This window comes from Chaetura pelagica, unplaced genomic scaffold, assembly GCF_000747805.2.
Source record: "Chaetura pelagica isolate M959 unplaced genomic scaffold, ChaPel_1.0 scaffold270, whole genome shotgun sequence".
In the NCBI taxonomy this organism is placed as follows: Eukaryota; Metazoa; Chordata; class Aves; order Apodiformes; family Apodidae; genus Chaetura; species Chaetura pelagica.
The window spans coordinates 150917-168998 of record NW_009951925.1 but is presented as its reverse complement, the minus strand read 5'-3'; the positions used below and the strand labels follow the sequence as shown (position 1 = coordinate 168998).

Genomic DNA, 18082 nt, shown 5'->3' with positions numbered 1-18082 from the left:
GACTCCGCTCCCCGGAGCCCTGGGGCCCGGCCCGGCAGTTTTTTCCCCGGTGAAGAGCGCGCTGCTCTGAGCCGCGTGGAGGCGTTTTCGCTAAGGAGAACGTGTGGGAAACAGTGGAAAAGGCTTTCCTGAGGTCTGGGCGGGCAACACCCACGGTCTTTCCTTCATCCACTGAGCGGGGCACTGTGTCATAAAAGGAGGTTGGTCAAGCAGGACCTGCCCTTCATAAACCCGTGGGCCTGATTGTCTTGCTGTCCTGCAAGATGGTGCTCGTGACTATCTGCTCCGTAACCTCCCCTAGCACCGAGGTCTGACAGGCCTGTAGTCCCCTGGGTCTCCTTCTGACCCTTCTTGTGGGTGGGGGTCACATCTGCCACTCCCCAGTCTACTGGGACCTCCCCAGGTACCCAGGACTGCTGGGAAATGATTAGAAGTGGCTTGGTGAGCACTGTGGCCAGCTCCCTCAGGCCCCTGGAATCGATCCCATGGGGCCCCATAGACCTGAGTGGTACAGGAGGTCACTGACCATTTCCCTGTGGATTATGGAGACTCCATTCTGTTCCCTGTCCTTAACTTCTAGCTCAGGCACTTGGTACCCAAACAACTGATCATACTGCTAAGGCTAAGAAGGCATTAAGCACCTCAGCCTTTTCCTCATCCTTTGTCACTAAGTCTCCCCACACATCCGATGAAGGATTCTTAGCTCTCCTTTTGTTGCTAATATATTTAGAGAAAAATTGTTCATTGTATTTGACAGTTCTAGTTGGGCATCTTGTCCAAAAAGCAGGACAGAAATGTTTCCTTGGGAAACACCAGGAGGGCAGCCTCTCACAAAGGTGATTTCCCTCCCATTTGTTTTCCTATTCCTGAAGGGAAAAGCACGGAAGAGGTCATCTGGGGACTTGCCATGTGAAGGTTGGCAGCAGGAGCTGGCCCTGCCCTATGATGAGCTTGATGAATGCTGGCCCAGTGGTGGCCCTTCAGGTGCTACAAAGGAAGGGGAGCATTGTGGCACCAAGTGCTGTAACAGGCTCCTGCAGAGGGGTCATTTATCTGCATTAACCAATTAGCCTTGTCCTTTCCAATCGTCACTGGGGATCCTGCAATCCTCCAGAACCCACCAGTGTGATCTTCTCTCCTGGGACTGAACTGGAAGCTCAGCAACTTGGTGAGCACCTGAGCCTTGCCACACATCTTTTGCAGATGGCTGCTCTACAGAGTCCCCAGCACCCCCCTATCTCCAGACAGAGTCAGGCCTTGGGAACTGGCAGTGCCAGATACCACACAGGAAAGGGTGGGATCCTGGTGGTGGATGTTGAGCAGGTGTCCTTCCACCACCCACCCACTTCAGCTGCAGCTCTTGGGCTGGGCAAGCGTGGTGTTGTTACCTGTCACAAAGTGCTGAGGCCTTTTCTACCAGGTGAGCAGAAAAGCTCCCAGTTGAGAAATGTATTTTGTGGTCAGTCCAGCTCCCACACCTTCAGCTTGAGAACACAATCTTGATTTATTTTGTCCAGCAGAGGAGCCCAGATCCCCTGAGCTGACTGGTCACGTCTACATTTAGCCCATAGGCAGGGCTAAAAACTGCAACAGTTGTTCTATCATCCCCCAGCTGAGAAGGGAGAGCAGGAAAAGGGAAGGAGACCCATGGGATGAAGTGAAAACAGATTTAAAGAAACAGCAAAACTACTATGATGTACAAGCTATACTCAACCTGTTGGAAAATAACTCAGAAATTTAGAATTATATAGTTATTTTGTGCAAGATGTGTTCTGTTAAAATTGCAGTCAGAGAGGCACACAGTACCACAACCAGCACTAAAAATTACATCATGCAATCACCAGGCCTCAAAGAAGGCAATTAATCAAGAGGCTTAGGGACTGTCTCATGTAAATCACCAACCTGGCAGAGAAGTCTCTTTGTCTGCATTTCAGGAAACAGTAACAAACCCAGTAAATGTACGGTGCTCACAACAAATGGGATAACAGTCCTCAGGAGCAGCATGATAAGCAGCCCTCCTCCAGGGGTGGTGGCTATTGAGGAAAAGAGAAGATAGAGCCCCCCATCCTCAGGAAACTTCCCCCTTTATGATGAGAATGATGTGGATGGGATGGATACGCCCATCTGCCCACTTGAGTCAGCTGGCCTGGCTTTTGCCCTTCCTAGTTTAGCTCCCAGCTGATGCAAAACTGGGCTGGTTGATGGTTGGATCCCAGCAGAACCAGGATAGGTCACATGCTGTGCATATATCTCCTGCTGCTTGGAGAAGAGCTTCAGGTGGAAGTGGTCCCCTTGAAGGTGCAGGGCAGGCAGCAGCACTCAGGGCTTTAGATGCCATGGTAGGTGGGCCTGGCTGGGGGGACGTAGCTGAACAAGGCGTGTGCCCTGTCGTGCTGCTTGTCAGGAAAGTAAAGGCAGAGCTTGTCCAGCAGATGACCTGGCCAGAACTTATTGTTGCTTAACTTTTGCTTCTCAGTCCTCTGAAGAGGCCTGTGGAAAAAAAAAGGGTGGAAGAGGTGAAAGGAATTTTAAAAAGCTATGAGAGAACAGCATGCTTCACAGGAATACAATTCTGGGCCATAAGGCAAAAGTGAGCACAACAAGAACCAGTGATCTGGGCTTCCAGGCCCTAGGAAACTCTGCTCAGAGCGCAGAGCTAGACCTGACTAATCTGCAAGGCTCCTGCTGGCACGACTACCTGTTCCCCAGCACCACTGCAACCCAACAGCTCAACTGAAGTGGCTAAGAGGATCCTCGTTTGCTGTCACACACTGCTCCCTGTGGCACCCTAAGGGTTCCCCCCCAGCACCCCAAAACTGCCTCTGACACCCTGGGGACATGCAGCAGAGCAGCAGGAGGGGATTGAACTTAAGCCCTCTTTGAACAAACCTATTTTCTGCCTTCCTGGCCTGTCTTCCACAAGCACGTCCTGTGCGCAGCCTGATCTTTCTGTCTTCTCCCTCCCTCCTGGGTGCATCTCCAGGACACAGCAGGGCTGTTGGCAAAGTGCACAGAGGAACAGTCATGCTTTGTCCTGGGATCAGGAGCCCCGTTTCAGTTCAGATGCTGTAGGTGAAGCAGTCTGCAGCTCAGCCACAACCATGTCTGACCATGGTCTGACTTCCCAGCTTGTCCTTGAACCTGCCCCATCACAAGGACCTTGCCTCATGACATGCACACTTGGGTAAACCCAGATACCATCCTAGGGGCAACAGGAATGGGCCCTGGCTGATCTGCAGCACCCTTTGAAATCTCAGAGATATCTCAGAGCCTTGCTCTGGCCCTGCTGATGATACTGCTACTCCAAACCAGCAGCAACTGCCATGGCCCTCCAAGAGCTGCCAACATGCTCCACTGGCAGCACCAGTTGACTTTAGTCATGCTTTTGGGCTTGGCAAGAGACAGGAACTTGTTAGATTCAGTGCATTCCCACCAGGCCCTTGGTCTTTCCTTCACCTCTCTCCAGCTTTGGGTCAGCAATGGGAACATGGAGCTCTTTGCACAGCTTGGAGCACTTCAGGTAGCAGGTGACAGCGTTCTTGCGGGATCTGCTGACTAGTTCTCCCAAGGTTGCCTCTCCAGCTGATGCCCAGCAGTGCTCACCAACGGGGCCAGTCCCAGATCTTGCCATCCTGGACTCTTCTTTCCATCTTGCTGGGCTGTCTTTGCTCTGCAAGTGAAGGGCAGCGGGTGGTTACCATTCTGTGGGGCCCTGGCGCTGCTGCGTTCCTTCAGAGAGGCTACAGGCAGGGGACCCATCTCAAAAGTGTGTGGAGACCTGAGTGGGCACCCTGCAATGGGGTCACAGGGACAGGCACTCCTCTGGCAGTTCAGTTCCCATCCAGAGCTGGGGCCTCACTCAGAGTCTTCACCCAGAGGGTGGTGGAGCACTGGAGTAGGCTCCCCAGGGAAGCAGTGATGGCACTGAGCCTGACAATATTCAATAAACATTTGACAATGCCTTCAGGGACATGGTGTGAACTTTGGGGTTTTCCTGTTCTGGTGGGACTTGGATTTGGTAATCCAGGCTGTCTGAGGAGGTGGTTGATCCCTGGTGACATCTAAAACGACAGATGTGCAGGAGGTGAGGGTTTAGTGGTGAACATGGCAGAGTTGGGGTAGTGGTTGGATGCAATGATCTTAAAGGTCTTTTCCAACCAGAATGATACTGTGATACTCCCTGGAGGGCTGAGCAAAAGAGCTGCAAAAGAGCCTTGGATTAAAGACGTCCTGCAGTCACCTTCTTGTGTCTGATTGTGCCAGGGAGCCAGCAGTTCCCACCACTGCTGGTGGCTGTGGGGAAGCACACTGGCAAGAGGAGGCAGCCTGTGCACTTCTGTAATAAGAACCCCAGGCAACACTCCAGGCTTGGGGAAGAGCATCTGGAAAGCTCCATGCTGGAGAAGGACCTGGGTGTGTGCTGGTTGACAGCTGACTTAATATGAGCCAGTGTGTGCTCAGGTGGCCAAGAAGGCCACCAGCATCCTGGCCTGCATCAGGAATAGCATGGCCAGCAAGAGCAGGGAGGTGATCGTGCCCCTGCACTCAGCACTGGTGGGGCTGCAGCTCGAGCACTGGGATCAGTTCTGGGCCCCTCACTACAAGAAGGATGTTGAGTTGCTGAAGCATGTCCAGAGAAGAGCCACCAAGCTGGTGAAAGGTCTGGAGAACAAGTCCTATGAGAAGAGGTTGAGGGAACTGGGATTGTTTAGTTTGGAGGAGGCCAAGGGAAGACCTCATTGCTCTCTACAACTACCTGAAAGGAGGTTGTAGGGAGGTGGGAGTTGGGCTCTTCTCTCAAGTGAGTAATGACAGGACCAGAGGAAATGGCCTGAAGTTGCTCCAGGGGAGGTGTAGAGTGGATGTTATAAAGAATTTCTTTACCAAAAGAGTGGCTGGACAGTGCAACAGGCTGCCCAGGGAGGTGGTGGAGTCACCATCCCTGGAAGTGTTTAAAAGAAATAGAGATGTGGTGCTCAGGGACATGATTTAAGCCCTGAATGGGTTGATGAGGTTATGGTTGGTGGATTGAGGTTATGGTTGATGATCTTCAAGGTCTTATCCAACCAGGATGATTCTGTGATTCTATGATTCTATGACTTACATCCAGGCTGTCCAACTGGTCTGATGTGCCAGCAGCCCTGCTGTCTGCTTCGTGTGCCTGGATTCTTTGCAAGCATCTATTTTCCAGCTCGCTGAGGGAAGGTTTATTAATCAGCCATTTTTCCATGTCCCCCAAGCTCTCCAGTTCAGTTCGAAACTGCCTCCTTGCCCGAATCCAAGCCTTTGCCTCATGTAGCTGCTCTTCTGTGTCAAAGGTGGTCTCTAGGGAGCTGGGACCATCTTCTTTCTTCTGGGGCTGCTGCAAAACAGACAAATTACAGAAATCTGTGGCCTGAGTTGGTTTCAATAAAAGGGAGAAGCTGCCCTTGCCAGAGGTGGAGCAAAAATAATGGGGTGTCTGGATTTGGGTGGCCCACACCTACTTGCTTTCAGTTTAAGGGCAAAAGTTGGATCCATATTTCTCCAACAGTTGGAAAGCATGCTCTTTCTTTGGGTGTGCTGGTTTCCAAAAACAGCAGCAAGCCCAACAGAGAGCAACAGTGTGGAAACACCCGTGGTAGGACATGGTCCACAGTGGTACATGTACAGGGCAAAGGACTCGGGTTCTCATGAGCTTCTGACTGACCCAGGAGAACTGGGGTGGGGTGGAGACAGGGCCACCAGCAAAGCACAGAGCATCATGAAGACAGGCAGGCCCTGCCATTTTACAGACACTGGGCTCCTTGCCACCCAGCAGCTGCTGAAATAACACGTCAGCCATGATGCTTATGAAGAGCAGCCAGAGTGCTCTCCATGCTACTTGGAGAGACAGCTCTTGTCCCTCTCCATGCTGCCAACTGGAGCTGGCTCAAGCGATGTGGCAGGGAGACATCCTGCTCCAGCATCTGCCCGGGCAGAGCCAGCCTCCTTTCCAAGGATCAGGCTCCTGATGCTCCCACCCCGACCAGCTGCTCCTTTTGCCCCTTGGCCTCTACTGCCAGTTCCTCCCTCACCACTGCAGGCAGGTGAGAATGAAAACCACAGCCCCCTGCCCTGCTCTTTGGAGGGAGCCATGGTGCTGGGACTTGGAGACCTTCCTAAGTCAGTGCCACCCGAACCAGAGAAAGGCTGCTCTGTTTTTGATACTTCTATACCTGGGCTCTCTTCATCTTGTTGCTTTCTCTCTCAGCTTGCTCTTGAGGCGACTCTGGCAAGGTGGCCCCTCTTGCTGTTCTCTTCTCTTTCTCCTTGCTTTTGGCCATGGATGCCTCCAGTTTTCTTTGTCTGCACAGCTCAAACACAGACTGTCGTTTCTACAGGAACCCAGAAATGCAATAGCAGTGTTTAGTGACATTTGCCTTTTTTATTTTTTTTTGTTAATAATCTCTCATCTCCCCTTTTTTCCCTGATTCTGCTGACGGATGGGTCAGGCAGATGCAACTAGAAAGCTCTGCTGCTACAACCAAAGAACCAAGTAATGAAAAAACTGCGCTTTTTTTCCTTTTTTTTTTTTTTTTTTTTTCTGAGATGAACAATACCCCAAATAGGTGACTGAATGGGTAAATGAGCCACAATGTGAGATCTACTCAGAACTGGCATCTGCACATTTCTTTATGTACCTGTTTTTCCTAAGATATCCCCACTTGATTTTCTACAATCCAATGACACAACGGTTGCCTCCATTGAGTTATGTACCTGTCCTGCCTGCCTGTGTTCTTCAGAAGTAGGCAATGGCAACTCAGGGCTCTCAAAATAAGCTTTTCTTTCTTTGTCCTGCCTTTCTTCTGTGCCTGCATGTTGTGGCAACAGTCTGAAAATACACACCAGGTGAGTTGGTCTGAGTGCAGGAAGACTTTCTTCTCCATCTTGCTCTCACACTGCTTACGTGCTGCAGCAGCAGGGCAAGCTCTCTTGGCACAACTGTCTCCCCCTCCACAGAGACAGGGATAACCCTGAGCTGTGAGGCTCACATGTACCACCAAGGAAATAAAGATGAGCATTTTCCCTAAGAAAGGCTCTGGGACACACAGCCTGATGTGGCCCTCTTGATGGAATGACAAGAAGATTTGCACCCTGTGCAATGGCAGGCACCTGGAGATACTGGAGCTTCTCTGCTGGCCATGACACTGAGCACTGCAAAGCAGTCCCAAATACTGTGGGACTTCCCATCCAGCAAGGAAATATTCTGTGTGGTGACATGTGTCCTGAGCAACCTGGTCTGTCCTCAGCTCATTGCTGACTCTGCTTGGAGCAGCTGGATGGACTAGGACCTCCCCAGAGCCCTTCCCACCTCCACTATCGTATGAGCCTACAAAACATCCTGCACATGCATCAGATCTCTAATCAAGTCCTTTCAGTCTCACCTCCCAGGAGGTCCTTTGCTCTCCATTTTATCTTCTGCTTCTTTCTGCATCTCAGCTCTGGCTAAAAATTCTGCAGCAACACCCCTTTGCAGCAGGTGTAATGTGTGTTGAATAGCAGCTACAAGCAGGAAAGGAGAAGAGCTCTTAAAAGAGGCAGGAGAAGGCACAGATCTGCTCTGCAATGTTAGAAGCTGTCTGAGGCCTCCCTGGCATCCCTTCTGAGACCTCCCTGGCATCCCTTCTGAGACCTGTGTCTTCAGAGGGAGATCTTAAGCCCTTCCTGACACCAGCCCTTGACTCCGTTCAACCCTTGATAGCCACATTATTCTCTTCAGCATGAGTTCCCTGCTGCTGCAGCCAATCCTTCCTCTGCGCTGAGGCCTTCCAGGGGAGGCACACCTTGGGACTTAACACCCTCTTTTGGGGGAACAATTTCTTGGCATTGCATACATGTTTGGTGCTCTCCTGGTGTATTCAACTCAAACATGTAACAGCTCTGCTGTTCCTGAGGAACTGAGATCCAGGAGCTACACTTCCCAGCTTTAAGAGAGAAGTGAGGTCTCAGCACAGCTTTAGCAACCTTTGCACAGCTGTTCCCATCGCACCACACTGTGGTGATACCAAAAGAGGCACCAACCCCCCAGTCTCCCACAGCTCGAGGCAGAGGGCGTGATTCATGGTGCTGATGGACTTCCCCAGACATTCACTCCCTCCTGCACAAGCAAACTCCCAAAATGGAAGAGGTTTACTCCTGGGCCTGGAGTACAGGGGCAAAACATACTTGAGCACCATCAGCTGCAGCTGGTGGTGCTGAGTCCTCCTGAGACCTTGCTCCAAAATGAGACCTTTGAGATTTAGGGGTAAATAGAGGCACAAAGGGTGCCTCTACAGCCCAGGCATCCATTGTAGCCCAGGCCCTGAACACCCAGCAGTAATGCAGGTGGGCAAACACACAAACTCTACCAGCAAGCAGTCACTAACCTTACCTCTTCCTCCCATGCTGCTCAAAGCACTCTCAAATTCTGCAACTGTCTCTTTGTCTGTGACATAAACTCTTCGAGGCACTGGCCTAATCTCAAATCTGGAAATAGGAAGAAGGCACCATTCTGAGAAAAGGGTTTCTTCTATCTCTATAGAGTCAACCTCCCATCCTATGTCATCAAAAGAATGTCCCAGCAGTGCTGCCTCACAAACAGCTCAGTGGCTCCTCACTAGACAAAGGTTTTGGTTTCTTGCCTCCTTGCTATCTTAGACAAGAGGGCACTTTGGAGATACTCTGATTCACACAAGTTTCACAGAAGGCATGGAAATGTAACAGCAAGAGGACTTGCATGCATCTGGTCTTTGATCTACCCTCTAAGAGAATATTTTCATGCTATGTTCAAAAGAACAGAAATATTAGGATCTTAATTCTGTTATATGTTTGGTCAGTTTCTACCAACGGAAAGACAAGGAGCAGATGAAACATTAGGTGGGTTGCCTCAACTCCTCTGCGTATGAAACGAGTTCCCTCTGATGGGAGTAATGGTAAAATGCAAACCACAATCAGCAGTGGAGGATGCATAACTCCAGACTAAGCAAAAGCAAGGATTAAATTAACTGCCAACCAGTAATTTGACGTGAGCCGAGCACATCTGTGCTTGGCCAGACAAGGGCTGCAGAAACAAATATACTCACTGTGGAAACTGGTGGACACGGCCAAAACGGCTCGGAGACAGAAGAACTTCTTTGTCTAATATGACCCATCTCCTCTGCAACAGGGACAGAAACATCTGACGTGACTTCAGGGAAATTAACTCAATGCTCACAACTGCCTTTCCATTGCTCCAAGAACTAGCGGCCTCTCAGCAAATTGCTGGCCAAGTGTCTCAGCCCCTTGCTGAAAAAAGCTGCACAGCACATCATCTGTGAAGGGCAAGGAGTATCAGCGGCCTTTTTGCCAGGACAAGATTTGATGGTCCCAGGCAGTAGACTCCTTGTTTACCAGGGAAGAAGTCAATGGAGTCAGCCACAAAGGAAGGACCATTACGAGCCTGGGCTCCTGGCTGCTGGTTGCAGTGAGCTGGCTTGCTTTAGCTATTGCTGAATGGAGAGCAAATGGTTCTAAGCTGGTTTTATCCCCAGAGTCCTTCCAAAGGTGTCCAAAGAGTTTGTGTGCTTCTGCAGTGCGGAGGAACCCAGCCAGTGGCTCCTTCTTTTCTGTCAGGCCAGGGGAGCTACACCAACGGTGGGCCAGCAGCTACCAGGGGCTGGTCTCAGCAAGTCTGAGGTGTCTCTGCACCTCAGTCTTTTGTCCAGACCATGGGGTGAACATCATCTCCCCTGCCATTGCTTTGGCCTTTTTCCTGTTTCTGGCAAGGCCCTTCCAGGGCTTTCCTGTGCCCAGCAAAAGCAGCACCATGTACCTCCCCAGCACCCTTGCCCTACAGCAAATCAAAGAAAGAAACTACAGAGCACTTTTCACTGCTCCAGACCTAAGAAGCCAGCAGGTCATAGTGGCCAGCAGGGCTCAGTTCCTCAGTCCCATGATGAGAGGTCAAACTCACTCTAAGTAGCACTGGAAAAACTGGGAAAACTTACAGTGAGCATTTTCTCTACCACATACATAGACTTGTTGAGACTTAGTAAAAAGTCTTTGCAAAATGCCATTGTCACTTCTGTTCCCCGGATAGCAAGAGTGCCAAGATCCTTTAAAATTAAGTCCACGTCTTCTCTGTTTCGTAGGATGAAGTAGATGAAGCCCAGCGTCTCCTGCATACAGTTCTGCACGACTTCCTCAGAATAGGGGAGGTCTGACTGGACCATCTTGTAGCTCACGGACACTGTCTTGATCTCCTCTGGAAACGAGAGAAGGAAGACTGTGAGTCAGAGAGCAGCTAGGCAGGCTCAAACCAGGTGACAGCAGCTTGCCAGTAAAAGACATTGCTGTGGCACTATCTGGTCTGTCCACCCAGTACAGCTCCTTAAATCATCACATCACCCTGGTTGGAAAGGACCTTGAAGATCATCAAGTCCAACCATAACCTCAATCCACCAACCATAACCTCATGTACCTGTTCAGGGCTTAAATCATGTCCCTGAGCACCACATCTCTATTTCTTTTAAACACTTCCAGGGATGGTGACTCCACCACCTCCCTGGGCAGCCTGTTGCACTGTCCAACCACTCTTTTGGTAAAGAAATTATTTATAACATCCACTCTACACCTCCCCTGGAGCAACTTCAGGCCATTTCCTCTGGTCCTGTCATTATTCACGTGAGAGAAGCGCCCAACTCCCACCTCCCTACAACCTCCTTTCAGGTAGTTGTAGAGAGCAATGAGGTCTCCCCTCAGCCTCCTCTTCTCCAAACTAAACAATCTCAGTTCCCTCATAGGACTTTTTCTCCAGACCTTTCACCAGCTTGGATGTAGGAGGTAAAGCTGATGTAGGCTCCTCCTCGAGTTAAGGTCAAAAAGCTCCATGAACAGATGTGCCAAGCTGAAGCCATGATTCCATAAACAGAAATGGGAAGCAAAGACCTCAGCCATCTGTGTCCATACTGTGCAGGATGGCAGGACAAGGGGAGGAAGAATGGGGCTGGTTCCCATGGGAAGAGCAGAGGGTGCCAGGCCATGGAGCTGAGCCCACTGACGCTCCCAGTCTGGAGAGACTTGACAATAAATTACCAAGCTCATAGTGCTGCACAGGCCCCACTGATGTACACTGCAGGTTCAGCAACAGCAGCAGTGGACAGAAATGGCAGCAGATCTGGCCTTCAGCAGGTTTCTGTGCTAGTCATCATTTTCATCTCTCCTTCAAGTCTCTCTGCAGCCAACTATGACCCCTGCATAAAATCAGGTCTAAGGGCTTGTGGGTATTTGCCTCAACCAGGTCTACTGCAGTACAAGTAGCAGCAGCATCTCAATGGCTTGATGGTAAACAGTTCCAATTAACAGCCTTCTGCCATCCTACAAATCAAGATATGTGCCTAGTGTGAGGCCGGTGGCTAAAGCAGAGTGTGGAGAGACTCTCCAACTCTGTGCAGCCTTCATAAAGACCAGAAGAAATGGCCCCTCTTGTTCCTTAGTGGGCTGTTTGGTTCATCCCACAGAGGTTGTTCTCAGGGCCCCTGAAGGCCTCTGATGTGTCCATCATCACTTCTAAATGGCAACCAGCAGTAAGGATGTAGGGGAAAACAAGGCATTTCATTGCTTTTCTTACCAGGAACAGGTACAGAAGCATGTTGCAGCCCACGGATCTGTGCAACATCCACAGACACTGAAAACTCAGGTTTCCGAAACACGTGCACCTCCCCATTTTCAAATGAGAGCCATCTTTTAACACGGAATGTCCCCAGTCCTGTTACTTTGACAGCCTGAGTCTGAAAAGAAGAAGAGCAGGGCAAGCTAGGTTGAAACAAAACTTCTGGAGAAGCTGGTCTTCGGCATGTTTGTGGCAAATCTGTAAACGGCAGTGCAGTCCTGGTAGGAACAATGGACTGGCTGGAACAGAGCTGCTGGGGCCCCTGGACCCATCAGGGCAAGGGGAGGGGTAGGAGATCCCACCTTTGCCTTCAGGAGCTGTCGCTGGACACGCTTAGATACACTGCTCCAAATAGTAATGACATCTGGGAAGTAAGGGAAAGACATGTCAGAGCAAGCTCAGGCCCCCTCAGCACATCTGCAGACGAGGGGACAGCAGATGCACATGGGCTTCAACACACCACTCAGGATAAACCCATCTGGGACACGGCCCGAATCTTTGACTGGCCTCAGCCTTCTTCCAACTAGACACCTTTCCCTGCAGAACCACATCCCTGGGTGTAACCCACTGCCAAGGGAAAGCCATCCATGGCACCTCCACCACTGGGCTGTGCAGGGCTCAGGGTGTCCCATAGGGCCTTCCCTGCCGGGATGATCCCCACCTCCCACAAGTCATGCTGTTCATCTTGTCTGCAGAACACCCAAGGGCCTTACCACTGACACTAAGCTTCTTGAGGGTGGGAAATGTGATGGTGCTGATGCCGTCAGCCCTGCTGCAGAGCTCAATGTTGGTGATCAGCGCTTGCAGGTCTGTCATCTTGCTTTGGCCAGCACGGGAAGTTACCACAGGAAGGACTTGAATGTCTCCTGCTGGGAAACAGCCCCTCTCCAATGCCCTGGCTGGTGCTTCACCAAACAGCTCCCACACTGTCCCACTGCCTCCCTTGGTCCTCTGTTTCTCAGGAGAGACTTCTCAAGACCTGAGACCATGGGAGGCCTCACTGGAAAGGTAAGGGAGAGGGCATGGGGCTTTCTGAGGGTCTCTGTGGCATGGGCTGGTGTCACAAAGGGATGCCCCCATGTCACACCATGGGGTGGAAGGTCTTAAGTTTGCTTAAAGAATCACCGAAAAAGTTACCAAGAAAAGGTGATTTTTAATATAAATATATGAAAGTGCAACTGAACAGAATCCAATGGCAAAGGTCACACTATGACTTACTGTGTGGAAGGGACATGTAGAAGTTGGACATGGATGGGAGAGACCTGAACAGGGATCAGGGGAAATGATTTATACAGGGATAGAGAAGACTAAGTTGGGGACAGGCTGGAGTGATTGTGTGCTGGTTTGAATTGGTGGGTTTGTTGGTAGTGGGAGAAGGATCCCAGGGGTGGCTCTGGTAAGAAGCTGAGAATCTCCCCCTGCTCCAAAACCAGCCAAGGAACCATCAGAGGGACAACAGATGCACCTCTGCCATTAACATACGAAAGAACTGAGACAAGAGCTGAGCAGAGAGAGCACTTAAAGAAAGAGAGCTGTGCTGGAGAGGCAGAGGGTGCTGCTGGTTGGTGAGGAAGAAGGCGAAGAAGGTGCCCAAGCAGAAGTTTCCCTGCAACCCATGGCGAGATGGCAGCTGTGCCTCTGCCCTCATGGAGGAACGCGGTGGGACATTCCCTGAAGGCACCAGGAGGGGTGAACTTGGCCAGTGGACTTGGATTTTGTGACCAGTGGACTCGGATTTTCTGCCAGTGCCCTCGGATGTTGCAGCTGTGGAAGCCCCCGGGCCAGGGGAGGTGCCTGTTCCCCAAGCCCCTGTGACTCTGGGGCAGCACTGGAGCAGCTCTGGGCTTGGTGGGAAGGACTCATGGAGGAGAGGTTGGTGGAGGATCTGCCATGGGAGGGACCCGTGGGGAAGCAGGGCAGGACTGTGAGGAATTCTTCTTCCTGAGGAGGAAGGAGCAGCAGGAACCACCAGCCTGTGAACTGACTCTAAACCCCATCCCCGTATGCCACTGGGGGGAAAAAGGGAGAGAAATGGGGAACAGAGTGATTTGGGCCAGGAAGAAGGGAGGGGTGGGGTGATGTATGTAGGCCCTGCTCTGTGTGTCCATGTCCTGTGTGTGTTTGAATAGTATTCAATTATTATTTTTTCCCCAAGTTGAGTTTGTTTTGCCTTAATTGGTGAAGAACCCTCCTTGTCCTTGTCTGGACCTACGAACTTCTCATTGGGTTTGTCCTCCCCAGCCCAAAGCATGTGTGAGGGGGGAGTTGAATGAGTGGCCACGGGGCTGGTTCTTTGTTGTTGTGTTGGGCCCAAGCCACAACAAAATAGCAGTAAATTAAGATTGCTTAACACAATTGCAGCAAATCACAAACTTAAAGTATATGATTTTCTAATAACTTAATCAAGAATCAGTTACAATCAATGCAGAGGTTAAAGTATAAATCTAACAAAGGGGTCGCCTCTGTGCATGTACGGAGAAGGGGCCTCTGGTCCTGATGAGCTTCTTCTGGCTGACCCAGGACTGGGGTGAGGTGGACACAGGGCCACCAGCAAAGCACAGAGCAGCATGAAGACAGGCGGGTCCTGCCATTTCAGAGATGCTGGGCTCCCTGTCACCCAGGAGGCTGCTGAAAGAACACATTGGCTGTTTTACGTACGTCCCCTTCATCACTTCAACTCTGTGCATTTTGGTTGGAACTGTAGACTTTCTTTAAAGAATTATACATCAGTTTCACTGTCTGAAAATTCCCGGTGCGCTACCTGGCAGCAGGATTAGGTGCCATAGGTAATTCCAGCTGGCCTGGCTCTAGCTGATACTTTGTCATCTGGTCATGCTACACCAAGTAGGTACATCTCACAAAATGCTTCAACTCCCATTTCCTACAGCCCAGCTGTTTGATACTCAAGTTGCCCACTTGTCCCCAGCAGCTACGCCAGTTTGCTTTCTCACAGCATGGAGAATTCTTGCTAAAAAGGCAGGACAGAAACATTTATTTGGGGAAGGGATGGTGTTTCCAGGGCTCACCCAGCTGGGCAACCTCTCAGAAACCATGTTCCCCTCCCACACCTTCAGCTTGAGTAGATGCTCTTTATATGATACATTTATTTTATCCCCTGCATCCCCTGCACTGAGGGATCACAAAGCTGTGCATACATCTCCGGCTACTTGGAGAAGACCTTCAGGTGGAGGGGGTCTTGAAGGCAGCGCCTCTGGAGCCCAAGTGTCCTGCCTCCCATTGTCCCAGTGAAGCCCTCACCCTGGCTGCCTAGTTTTATTTTTTATTTTTATACCTGTGATTTGGGAATAGAGGGTACAGAACATCCCCCTGATACCAACAGCGTGTGTGGGGGGAACACAGCTGTGGTTGATGTTCATGACACCAAGACACAGACCCTGCCACCAGAGCCCAGAGCTGCTGCCCCAGCCACAGAACACAGCCGGGGCCAAGCACAGAGCCTGCATCCAACAGAGACGTACAACTAATTCCAAGGGAAAAAAAAGGGCTTCAAAGTGTAAACTGTTGGTTGAGACCACAACCCACCGAAAACCTTTGCATAAATTACACTAGCATAAGGCTTCCATGCTGCCTGTGGTGAACAACAGCGGCCGTGAGTCACCGTGCGTGCCCGGGGGGGAGCCCGGGGCTGGGGCGGGAAGGAGCCCCCAGCCGCGCTGACCCTCCGCCATCTTGGCGGGGGGCAGGGAAGGGCAGGAGCGGCGCGGTCCCCAGCGCTGCACACGGCCCGCAGCGGGGCCGGCAGCCAAACCCCGCCTCCTCCGCTTCACACGGCCCCTTGCCCCATAAAAGGGCCGGGCTGCAGGCAGCTCCCGTCACGTGCCGGGGTTCGGGCTGGGTGGGTTTCTGGCCGAGTCCGGTTGTGGGGGTTTTGCCCCTTGGTTTTGCCCCTTGGTTTTGCCCAGTTCCTCACCTCCTGCGGGGTTCCCCTGTCCTCCGCCTGCCGTTCGTGCGTTCTGCCTCAGTTTGCAGGTGGCCTTCATGCGCTGAGAGGCAGGTTGTCTTTTCTGGAGGTGTTGGGCGTTTCTCACAGAGGTGATGGGGTTAGGTAGGTTTGTGGAGGCTCAGCTGAGGGAGGGATCATTTTCCTGCAAGGTCCAGGCCTCCTGCTTAGGAAAAGCTTTTTCCATGTCTATAGGCATTCCTTCTTTCAAGAAGGCGGGGAAGGCTTGTTTTGGGGAGTTAGGCTCACAGTTTTGGGAGGGCTAAAGGCTTAATTTAAACGGGGCTCAAAAAGAATACTTGGGAGAGGGGGTGTCTGAAACACTTTTAAAAAACAGAGGAAAACAACCAAAGTCTGGTGGTGCTTTCCAAAGGATCAGTGTTGACTGGAGATGATAAAAATGTTGAGAGCCTCTTCTTAGGCCCTCTGGAAATTTGTTGGGCTGATGTCAGCACTTCGGAGCATTGCTTTCAATGGCTTGTGTTTCATATTGACACACAGTATTCTAATTACCACATACTGCAGCCTCAGGGGAGGTCTGTGTTGATGTGAAAATCAAGAATCGAATACTGGTGACTATTAGATGAACCATCTGGCTCTTTCCTTAATATTATGGGGTTGATTTGAACCGATACAGATGATACAATTATCTGAGCAACCTGATCTAGGGGGGAGGTGTCCCTGCCCATGCAGGGGAGTTGGCACTTGATGATCTTTAAGGTCCCTTCCAGCTCCAACTGTTCTATGATTCTATTAATTGTGCAGGAAGTGTTTGTAGGTTCAGGTACTGACTTGGTAAACCTTAGTAGCTGCAGTCTGGTCTGAGGAGCACTTGTGAGTGGTGGTCATACATGTGTTAATGCAACTGTTTTATTAACAGACAGAAGAGTACCTGCAAAATGGCAACTGCTCAGAAGCAAAGGAATAGTGTGGTATGATTTTCTTGTGTATTCAGCACAGTACTTTACATGAATCAGAAAAATCAGGGAATTTCAGTTGAAATAGCCCACCTAAGGCTCTGTAATATTTCTTTACTTGAAAATTACAGGCTAATTCAGTCTTCTAACTATGAATAAAGTTGCTTAACAGCAAAATACTTTGAGCTTTGTGGTCATGCACTTGGTACAAATCAGATGTGACACCAGGTGTTAGGAGTATGTGTAACTTTATAAATTACAAAGCTCATGCTTTCCAATTAAATTAAAACATTAAGCAGGCATAGGACCAGATTGTAGACTGTACAGATTTGTTGCTGTGAACAGAGATTGATTCTTTTTAACTTTCAGAGTGCAGTTGTATTTCCTAACAAAATCGCTACTGAGCAGCAATCCCTGATGCTTGTGAAGAGGCTTCTGGCAGTAGCAGTCTCCTGCATCACTTATCTCAGAGGAATCTTTCCTGAAAGTGCCTATGGAACAAGATACATGGATGGTAACAGGCTGTTTTTCATGGTTCTTTGCAAAATCTGTTGTCATAGGGTTGTTATAAAGTTAATTAGTGTTTTTAAATCCACTTGGTCTTCTTAATTAAAGGTAATAGTAATTTTCAATGATTGCCATGGAAACTAGTACCTTTATTGCTGGATTTTGTTGGATAGTAGTGATGGTCACTCAGCAATTAAAACTATACCTACAACCATAGGCAATGTTACTTTTAGTCTGCTTTTATAGATGCTTTTAGGGAATGAACTTCACTTTCTTAGAAATGTAGTTAAGTTTTACTGAAGTAAATACACATGTATGTGTTCTCTGTTTTTGAGATCTCTGTGTCAAAATTCTGAGGGAAGACAAGAACTGTCCTGGCTCTACTCAGCTGGTGAAATGGTAGGTTAATTGCAGTGCATCAGTTATGCTTCCATAGGATGCCAGAACTAAAAGATGCTTTTCTAGTTTGCAGACACAAATATGTTCACTTGTGAATGAGCAACTGCCCAGGGAAATGTTTTTGGTGCATGAGGCACAGAATCCATGATGATTCTGTGATATTTACTGTTAACAATTTTGTTTTCAATGGGAAGGCAAGAAGTGTGTGTTTCAGTAGAGAGATAATTGACTTGTAAAATGGTGCATCTAGAACAGCTTACAATTTGGTGCTTAGTAGGGAACAAATCTTTGTTTGCAGTGTCAGTATACTTTTAGTATATTTAGTTTCTGACGATGTATATGAATGCTCAAGGCTGCATGTAAGTGCAAAATTCTAAACAGTAGTTATGCTTTCTTGAGCAGATTCAGTGTTACCATTTTCTTTTCTTAAAGGTCTTTCTCTCAGACTTGTATAAGAAAGAGATACTGTTTGCCTTCATATGCGACAGCAGAGTTGTGTCTGCAAACAGCCCAGCCACCTGTATGTTCTCACAGTTGAGTGTAAGTCACTCAACTGTCACTTTGGTGCTAGAGTTGTTTATTTTGATTTTCCTTCTGCTTACAATAGCTGTGATGTTTGATCATAGATGCTCTCCTTGCTGTTAGGAA

The 18082-nt window shown here is 49.7% G+C and overlaps 2 protein-coding genes across 2 annotated transcripts in view; one reads left to right on the top strand and one right to left on the bottom strand.

Moving 5' to 3' along the window:
* Positions 1–12466, bottom strand: part of KIAA0907 (KIAA0907 ortholog) — a 25362-nt gene extending 12896 nt beyond the window's left edge. Inside the window, exons 1-4 of the mRNA XM_009996073.1 lie at positions 12364–12466; positions 11953–12014; positions 11609–11768; positions 9987–10243 (exon numbers count right to left, since the gene is read on the bottom strand). Coding sequence (XP_009994375.1) covers positions 9987–10243; positions 11609–11768; positions 11953–12014; positions 12364–12466 — 582 coding nt within the window. The remainder of the gene's footprint in view (positions 1–9986; positions 10244–11608; positions 11769–11952; positions 12015–12363) is intronic.
* Positions 12467–16510: 4044 nt separating this feature from the next.
* Positions 16511–18082, top strand: part of HORMAD1 (HORMA domain containing 1) — a 16265-nt gene continuing 14693 nt past the window's right edge. Inside the window, exons 1-3 of the mRNA XM_009995930.1 lie at positions 16511–16543; positions 16898–17042; positions 17371–17434. Of these exons, the coding sequence (XP_009994232.1) occupies positions 16511–16543; positions 16898–17042; positions 17371–17434 (242 nt within the window). The remainder of the gene's footprint in view (positions 16544–16897; positions 17043–17370; positions 17435–18082) is intronic.